The 9,298-nt window shown below is 58.8% G+C and overlaps 1 protein-coding gene across 1 annotated transcript in view; it reads right to left on the minus strand.

Moving 5' to 3' along the window:
- STMN3 (stathmin 3) overlaps positions 1–7,905 on the minus strand; it is a 9,072-nt gene extending 1,167 nt beyond the window's left edge. Inside the window, exons 1-4 of the mRNA XM_029918002.1 lie at positions 7,765–7,905; positions 1,711–1,806; positions 1,267–1,442; positions 8–22 (exon numbers count right to left, since the gene is read on the minus strand). Coding sequence (XP_029773862.1) covers positions 8–22; positions 1,267–1,442; positions 1,711–1,806; positions 7,765–7,783 — 306 coding nt within the window. The 5' untranslated portion in view covers positions 7,784–7,905. The remainder of the gene's footprint in view (positions 1–7; positions 23–1,266; positions 1,443–1,710; positions 1,807–7,764) is intronic.
- Positions 7,906–9,298: the final 1,393 nt, after the last annotated feature.

Genomic DNA, 9,298 nt, shown 5'->3' on the forward strand with positions numbered 1-9,298 from the left:
TCAGCACCTGCGCCTCCTGCGTCTGTGCGGGCGGGCGGGGGGCGCGCGCGTGGGCGGTGGCCCGGCCCCCGCCTGGCCTCCGGGCTCGCGGTCTTGGCCCCGCCCAGTGCCCTCATTGCCCTGCCCAGCTGCCCACTGGACGCACGTCCTCCAGGAGCCCGATCTACGCTGTCCTGCCGCTGGCAAGGGTGTCCACCTGGTCCGTTCTGCCTGGGACCCCCTGGGCTTTAGCACCGCGAGGTCCACGTGCCAGCAGAACCCTCGGCCCCAGACAAACCAGAAGCTGCTGACCCTTTCGTGCGTCCTCAGCTCTCAGAGCTGCCCCCCCTCCACTAGGCTGAATGTGCCCACGCAGCAGGACAGGGTCTGTCCCGCTCGCTGCTGCCTCCAAAGCCAGTGGTGCCCTCAGAGAACGTTGGAGGGGCAGAGCAAGTTCAAAACTTATGGGCTGTCTTTGAGCCTTCACCGTCTCCTTTTCAAAGTAGGTGCATGATCCGCACCAGGTTCTGAATTCCCTAAGATGCGGGGAGCTGTGGACCGGCTCCCAGGGATGGGGAGAAGAGTTGAGGTGAAAAGCCCGGGACTGCAGGCTCAACACTGTCCGTCCCTACTTGGGGGAGGGACTCGCTGGTGAGGGTCAGAGACCCAAGGATGATCACTGGCAGCTCCTTCAAAGGCGTCTGGGCCTGCCCACGTGCCAGTCACTACTGGCTAACTCTAGGAGGGCTGGGTCCCCAGGTTCCACTGGAACATGCTACAAGGTATCTGGAGCCATTGCCCTTGTCTGAGGGGCGGCGCTCAGCACAGCACTCTTGAGGGCACTCCTCTTATGTGTGTTTCAGTCTCCATGGGGCTGGTGTGAGGGGGATGGGGCAGGGAGGGAGACTGGGGACCCTTGAGGTCCCAGCAGGTCTGGGCTGGCAGCCCCAAACACATGGGCCTTTTTTCTCACTTCTCTGCCCTCGAGACAGATGCTAGCCCAGCCTCACGTCCCAGGACCCCTCCTGGCCATAGCCAAGGGCATCCCCTCCAACAGCGTCTGCACCCTGTCCCTCTCTGGCTGGCCGGCATTTGGGATCTCTTGTCCTCCCTGTCCCATTCTGATCTCCCAAGAGGCGATCCAGGGAACCCTGAGACCTTCTCCACCCCAAGCCAACAGGCAAGCAGCAGCTTGGAGTACCCTGTGCCTCGGGGGCCCCCGTCTGTGCTCAGCCAGGCCTCCTGGCCACCTTCATCAGGATCCGGAGGCGGGGGTGGGCTCCTCACCTTCCTCCGCTCCTCAGCTGCCTCCAACCGCTTCTGCAGCCCCTCCAGGGAGGTGTCCTTCCTCTTGGGGGGAGAGGAGAGCACTGGGCTCTCAGGGGACAGGTCAGATGGGGACTTGAGGATGACCTCGAAGCTCTGGCCAGAGGCCCTCTTGTCCAGCTGCTTCACCTCCATGTCTGCAAGACCAGATGGAGACGTAGGGCACTAAGGGGGCCTGTTCCCAGCGCACATCCAGACCAAGGGCTGAGGGAGGGAGCGCGGCTGCTCACGTGGGACTCCCAGGCCTGAGCCCCCAGGACCGCCCCCCATCAGAGGCTCCTCCGGAAGCCAGCTAATAGGGGCACATGGGGGGGCGGGTTGGAGAGGCCATGCGAGTAGGGAACACGGGAAGGAGGAGCCAGGCACTGGCCAAGCAGGACCTGTCAGTGGCCCTGGCACACTCACCCCCATACTGATAGATGGTGTTGGGGTGTGGCTGTGAGTAGAAACAGGAGCAGATGAGCGACAGCACTGACAACTCCTTCATCTTCTCCTTGTAGGCTGTGGGCGTGAGGCCAGCATGAGAGGGCGCCACCCGCCCGCCTTCCCGCTGCCCCATCTCTTCCTCCCCAGCGTTCTCCCCGTGCTACGTGCTGCGTCTCTCTGGAAGCCTGCTCATCTCACGCTCTTTTCTATTCCCTTGCCTCTCTGCATCTCTCCTCTCCTCTCCCCTTCCCTCCGCCCCCCGGAAGTTGACTGTCTTTCCCTGTGCTCCCCTTCCTGTGTCCTGCATTGTTCTCCCTGCTCCAGGCTCTCTGTGCTCATCCCCCTTCTCCTTTTCTCTCTCTTGGCATTTCTGTTTGTCTCTGTTCATCTCTCTGTCTTCCTCTCTCTTTCTGTTACTCTCTCTGTATCTTTCCATGTCTCCATGACCGTTTGTCACTGTATTTTCCCAACTCACCCTCCCTGGCCCTCCTTGTACTTCTCCCTCCTTCCCTCCTCCCCTTTCCCTCTCAGATACTAACCACCACATCAGATATGGAGCTTCTGCAGGAAGCACTTTCTTGGGCTGTCTACTTGGGTGAAGCCCTCAGACTTCCTCCTGTGCACCCCCCAACCCCGTTTACCCTGACAGCCCATTGCACCCACCCCTGGTGAAAACCCAGCTCTCTCCTGGGGCACAGGTTTCCTGCTTTTCTAGGGCCAGAGGGTAGGGAGCTGTCCTTTCAGCACCAACACCTGCCCTCTAGCTTTGCAGAGCGAGTGCCCAAGCCAGCATCTTCAGTGCCCAAGCAGAAAAGGAGGTCCTGAGCCCAGTCAGAGGACAGGGAGGAGCCCACTGTCAGAGTGGCAATGACTGAGCTATTTATGGTCCATTCCTGACAAGCAAGACTCCAAAGCAGACACGTTGGTCTAGTCTCTCACTAGTGTTTAACCATCTTCAAGCCCAAAACTGTCTCCCTGCCCCACAGAGATGGGGCGAGAGTGACTTGTGCAAAGTTCCTCAAGTGCATCCAGATGGTCTGTGTTCTTCCCACCACCCCAGCATGTCACAAAGACCAGGAGGCTCAGAGACCCAAGCCCCTGCCTCCCTGGCGGGAGAAGCTGGGACAGGTCTCCAGGGAGAGGATGTGGCTTCTGTGAAGGCAAAGGTACCCCCAGTGCTCCTCCTGGGGCAGACCCGAATTTGGACAAATGCTGAAATGGACATGCCACTTCCTGATCAAATTTCACACGAGACAATATCTTTGAGTTAATGGAAAATTGGGGGAAGTGCTGGTGTAGAAACAGGACACAGTGTAGAGATCATCAGGCCCTTGTCTGAGGGATTAGCTCACAGTGAGCAGCGTTTCCCACCACCAGTGCAAAGAGTGATGTTACTCTATCCAAATGTGCTGATGATCCAGACTCTTCTGGAGAGAGCCCAAGAGACCTGAACGGGAGCACAAAGGAGTCCTGGGCAGGCAGCAGGGAGAGCCTTCAAGAGGCTTGGAGGGGAAGCAGGGCAAAAACATGTCTTGGTAAGTGGGCCAGATGGGGGCAGGCTTCCAGGGAATTTCGGCCTGAGTTGTCAATTTTATTTTTTCACAAGCAGAATCTATTCATGCATTACTTGTACTCTGAAAAGTTAATTTTACAAGGGAGGCAGACGGCACAGCAGATTACACGTGCTGGGGGGTTAGAGAGCGTAAGGCCGGGCGAAGCAGGCCTTCAGAAGCGGCACACCAGGAGGCATTTGGGCATTTGGAAAGGCTGCGGAGATCGCCAGCCCTGTGCTCAGAGGGAAGGTCAGGAGGGGAGCAAGAAGGTACCTGGGTCAAGGGGGCATACCTGGGTCCTGGGAGAGGCCAGGAAGGAAGGGGCTCAGTCTACCCCTGCCACCACCTGCCTCCCTGGTAAGAGACACTGCCACCCCCTTCCAGGTAGTCGTGCATCGCACGTGGAGACCTACAAACAGGTTTCCCATCCAGACCAGGGGCTCGGGCCTCACAGCTGCTCAACTCCTCTCTGCCTTGAGCCTGAAGTTTTTTTGAGGAAAAGGAGCTGAACATATATTACAGAGGAAGAACAAGTTCACGGGCAAATGTCAGGGGGGCTCCCTTCCAAGTAAGTGTCACCTCAGCAGGAAGGGAGGCTGGCAGCAGTGCAGGCAGCAGGATGGGGAGGCTCAGGTGTGAGCACCGCATTGTTAGGATGGAGGAGAGAGGGATGGTGGCAGTGGAGACTGAAGTCAGAGCTTTCTGAGGTCACGGCTCAGCCCAGGGGACCAGTGTCCAACTGGAAATTGAGGGACTGTGTCCCACAGCTGTAATAAGGGTGCAGCTCAGCGTCTGATGGTCATGGAGGTTCCCAGGGTTGGTTTCTCCCAGGATGATGGCCCATGAGGAGCTTCTTTCCCTAAGTAGCCAAGTGGGAAGGGGCACCCCCCAGAAGGGGGCTTTGGGAGTGAGGCTTGCTGTATGGTTTGGCTGCAAGTCGGAGGCGACGGGACAGCAAGTGAGGAAGTTGGCAAATATGCAGAGAGTGAGCCAGGAGAAGCCCGCACATGGGGCCAAGGAGCAGGGCTGGGCCCAGCAGCTCACAACACAGGAGGTTACACCTGTGTCCTCCGAGCCAGAGGGCTTAAAGGCCATGTCTCACTGCAGAGCGAAGAGGTTGAGGGCCAGACCCATCTAGGCACCTCTCTGTACACAGAGCTCAGGCTAGGAAACCCCTCTACAGCTTGGATGTATGCCCTTTCTCCCCCTCACCAGGACCCTCCTCTTCCCCATCACTGAGTTCAGGGAGTCACTGAAAACAAAGCCCTGCTGTGAACTGAATGGCCTTTGTCTCCCCTCTCTTCTTCACTGTATTGAATGTTAAATATGCCAAAACGTACATGGGCCTTTTGGATGCTCCGATCCCAGGCGAGCAAGGGTTAGAAGGCACCACATTTGCCTACGGTGGCATGGAAACAGTGAGAGCACCCATAAGGTGGGTGGGTCACATCCACATTCCCAGCTGATGCCCCAGGCCAGCCAGCCCAGATAGACGCTCTTGTCAGGCTCACTTCTACTGAGGGAGAAAAAGAGACTCAGAGAAAGTAAGGGGCCCAGCCAGAGTCACACAGCATGCCAGGATGGGAGCCTGGTCATGAGTTCCAGTCTCTGACTGTACTCTGCTGCTTGGAGCCTCGTGGTGGTGGTGGTGGGTGGTGTCTATCCAGAACTGGGGGGGCAGGGGGCCCCCAGATTCCTACTCACCCCTAGAAGGAGCTAGGAGGCTGATCATTGCTTCTTCACAGATGGAGCTCACTGCCATCCAGGCTGCCCCCCTCACTAGTCAGAGTCATATGCAATGTTCGGGGACCCCGACATGGCAGGAAATGCCAGCGGAATTCACCTTTCTCTGGGGAGGAAACTCTGCAAAATGTGGCTGCAACAGTCACACTGCCCAGCGCGGACTGGGCACCCACCTCTTGGCAGGCACCAGGCCAAGCACCGTTCCTGAGATGTCTTGTCCTCTCTCGGAACAAGCCAAAGGGAGTCGGCGTCACTATCGTCCCCATCCATGTGCAGCCCTGGCAGTTTAGGCAGCCTGTGCAAGGTCTCCCAGCTCAACAGAGGTGCGTGAGAAGACAAATACGAGCAAGAGTCTACAGAAGTGTGTGAAGAGCTGAGCATCTGGGAAGGGCATCAGGAGACGGCCACCTCTCCCCAAGTGAGTCCAACAGAACAGCCCATCAGCGGGCACTCAGCTTCTCCGTCCACAGAGGAAGAGAAAGCTAAGGTCAATCTTGCAGTGACTGTAAGATGATAGCAGACAATGACTCTTCACCTTAGTCACCAAGACAAAATGCAGCCCACTGGTGAACTGGGGCAGACGGGCCACCCACTGGGAGATCAGTTCCAGCTGCGGTCAGAGAGGTTTCTTAGCAGAGAAGCCACAGCTGGGATTCACTTAACCTGACTTTGGCCACGATTAGTGGTATGCTCACATAGCCACTGGGCCAAACCTCCCTTCTATCAAACTGTTATGAAGGCAGGTGAGCACAGGCAGGTGCATGTGTGGGCTGTGCTCCATCCAGGGCAGCACTGATGGGGAACAGGGAAGGCCCAGCCCCATGTGGCTTTGGCCAGGGGACGCTCTCCAGCTGGCATGCAGCACATCTAGGAGACAGTGGCTGTGCTGGACAAAGCTGATGGTGCTTATGGTTCCCCTTTCCACACCAACAGTAACTTGGGCACGCGGAAAAATTCTGGGGCCAACCATGGGTCAGCAGGGCCCCCAGAAGGCACTGCTGGCCTCCAGGGGCTGTGAGGGCAGAGTGTCCGTGCCCAGCTCTGAGAGCCATCAGGGGTGCCGTTTTGGCTGGTTCCCTTCACCACCTAATCTACCGGCATATCTGACAGACGGATGGCGGGAATGAGGCCTACCGAGGGCTTTTATTAAAGGGTTGTGTTTTTTTTTTTTTACTAGAGGGGGTGAATGAGAGAAAAGGCAGAGAGCATCACCCATGAGTGGTTGCTCTCTGTCTTCCACTCAGGCACAGATCCTGAGCAAGGGCCTGAAGCCCCACCTCAGTGGAGGACTGGGGATAACACTCTGGCCATGAGCAGGACAGACCACCCTCGGCTCCTGGCGGGGGAGGGTGTCTCATTCTGCCCAAAGCCAATCCCAGTATCTCTAAGGATGTCAACAAGCGAGAGCAGGGGGCAGATGAAGGCCAGATGGACGAGACCATCACAGACCAGGTGCAGGAGGGGTGTGGTCAGTGACACACGTGTTCCCCTCCTAGACAGGTGCAGAAGTCACCTGGGGCCTGCAGCCCACGAGGCCTAAAGGGCTGGGCAGGGCTGGGCACATGTGAGTGGGTGGAGCTCTGCTAGAGCCTGTGTTCACTCTGGAGGGAGCCCATCCCCAGGATGGAGTGGGGCGAAGGGAGAGTTGGGAGTGTGGCTCCTGATGGAGTGGGGAATGGGGTGGAGGTGGGGGGGGGCAGCTGCCCTGCTGTCCCTTCCACATGGAGTGCAAAGATAAAGCTGGTTTGGGGGCACAGAGCCTTCCTGGGGAAAGCAAGCCCCACGTCCTCACGTCCAGGGTCACCTGCATCGCTCCCACGTTCAGTAACTGCCCCGTGTCCACCTCTCCGCCAGAGCTCCTCGCCTGTCAAGCCTCGAGGGAGGAGGAGAGGAGGAGGGTCGCAGCCTTTGGGGGCTGTGGATCCGCAGCTTGGGAGGCGGGGCAGTGGGGCAGGGAGGGGCAGATCCTTCCTTGCTGGGAGGGCTTGGAACTGCAGCCGCCCCTCCCCCATGCAAACCGTGCTGCACAAAGGGCGGTGGCTCCCCCCACTCCCAGAACCCGTGGCACCTTGTCGCAGAGAGCGCTCCCCAAGCCCGCTGCAGCGAAGGAAGGGGGCGGCGATGCGGTACGCCAGGCAGCTCCCCGCTGGAGTTCTCCCCAGTCCTTCCGTGGTGTCCCTCCAGCCCCCGCGGCGCTCTGTTGGCTCAGGGAGGGCCCAGGCCTGCCAGCCTGGGGCTGGGGCTCTGGTGAGGAGTCCTACTTTCCTAGTCCCCACCCTCGGGAAGGCGAGGTCCCACCAGGATCTGCGGGAGCCGGCGCCTCAGGGGACGCTGTCCGCACCTCTCCAGAGCGCCCACCCAGGGGCACTGGCCCGAGTCCGGCCCCGGGAGCCATCCTGACAGTCACGCCTGGCCTGACACGGCGGACACGGAAGGGGCAATGAGCCTCCGAACCTGATGCCCTCACCCTGGGTGCTCCTTTGGGCGCGGCCCCTGCCCAGCAGCCCACACTGGCCACATGCGGGCCCGCAATCCTTGCCCTTGGGGCACTAGGTCGTCCCAACCCTGAACTCTGGCTTTTGGTGGTTCGGCCCAGCCGCGCCCCTGCGCTCTTGGAGAGCGTAGGGTCTAAGATGTGGAAACAAAATCCGTAACCAGCCCTGCTTGGGGCGAGGCCAGACAATAGCCTCAGCTCAGACCCGCCACCGCCCCAGGAAGCCCGTGTCCGGGCGCCTACCGGACAAGGTGCTGGCCATGGTGCTGGCGGCAGAGGCTGCGGAGGCCGAGGAGGCGCAGGCGGCGGCTGGAGCTGCAGTCGGCGAATGCTGCAGTGCTAGGGAGGGGAGAGAGCGAGGGAGGGCGGGAGGCGGGCGCAGAGAGGGAGGGAGGCAGCAAGGGAGGGAGAGAGGGAGAGAGACAGAGGAATGGAGAGTGAGCTCAAGAGAGAGCGAGCCTGAGCGCCTGGCTGGCTGTGGCAGGGGCTTGCAGCCGTCAGAGAGGAGAGAATGGGGGGCGGGGAGGATGGGATGCCTGGGATGCAGGGTGGAGTACTGCAGCCAGAGGCCCGCCCTCCCCCTGCTTCCCTCTTGGACCCGCTGCTGGCCAACTTGGCTTTGTGCAGCTTGGAGGGATGGTGGGGACATCCCCCATCCCCCAGGGTGGGCGTGGCAGGAGGGGACAGACCCCTCTTCACTGGGGTCTGGGAGGTGCTTTCTGTGTGCCTGGGGCTGTGCTGAGGGGAAAGTTTGTCATAGACAGTGGGGGTGGGGATTGGTCTAGAAGGCCTCCAAGGAGCATCCCAGAGGATGAGCGGATTCTGAGGCAGAAAAGTGGGTAAATGGGGCTGGTGAGGCCTAGAACAAGGGCTTTGAAGGTCTAGAACAGAGATGGGTTTCAACCCCAGCTCTGACACCCACTTGCTGGGTAACTGGGGTCAAGTTTCTGACTTCCTTGTGCCTCCGTTTCTCAAGTGTAAGATAAAACAATAATGGCAGTCTCCAGATGATAGAGGAGAAGAGGGTACACCCTTGGTGAGTGTGTGGGGGTCATGCCTCCCCTCCTCCTCTGGGCTTACTGTTTTGGTTGATACTCCACAGGGAGAGCCTGGCAGAGATGGTGGGTGTTTCCCTGAAGTGACCATCTCACCTCACTTTTGGGGCTGGGAAGTCAGATAGATGGAGTGTCATTCCCATTTTAGGAACAGGAACACTGAGGTCTAGAGAAGTGCTTGCTCCACAAGCAACTGAGTCCTAGAGCCAGGAACAAAACTGTGGGAAGTCTCAGGGGCCTGCATAGGGGCGGGCTAGGCTCAGAAAGGGGCCAGACAGGGACAGACCTAAGGGTCAGAATCAGCCTGGAGCAAGCCCAGCAGGTGTGTATACACAGCGGGTGTGTGACTGGTTAACATCTGCCCTGTGTTTCACATAGTGTCTGACCCACAGGGGTATCTCACAAAGCCCGCAAGCATAGGCTCTTAACTCACATTTGTTGACTTGACCAAGACCTCTGTGCCTGCTGGGCGGGACTGGCTCTGGCCATCCTTCAGCCTTGGTGTCCATTCCCTCTCATCTTTCATGGTTACGTTCAGTACATGGCATTTGTAAGGTATAATTTTTAAAAAGTTTTGTTTACATTTATTTATTTTTGAGAGATAGAGTGAGACAGAGTGTAAGCAGGGAGGGGCAGAGAGAGAGAGAGAGAGAAGGAGACACAGAATCTGAAGCAGTCTCCAGGCTTTGAGCAAGCAGTCAGCACAGAGCCCGACGCGGGGC

The sequence above is a fragment of the Suricata suricatta genome, chromosome 12 (assembly GCF_006229205.1).
Source record: "Suricata suricatta isolate VVHF042 chromosome 12, meerkat_22Aug2017_6uvM2_HiC, whole genome shotgun sequence".
NCBI classification, from domain to species: domain Eukaryota; kingdom Metazoa; phylum Chordata; class Mammalia; order Carnivora; family Herpestidae; genus Suricata; species Suricata suricatta.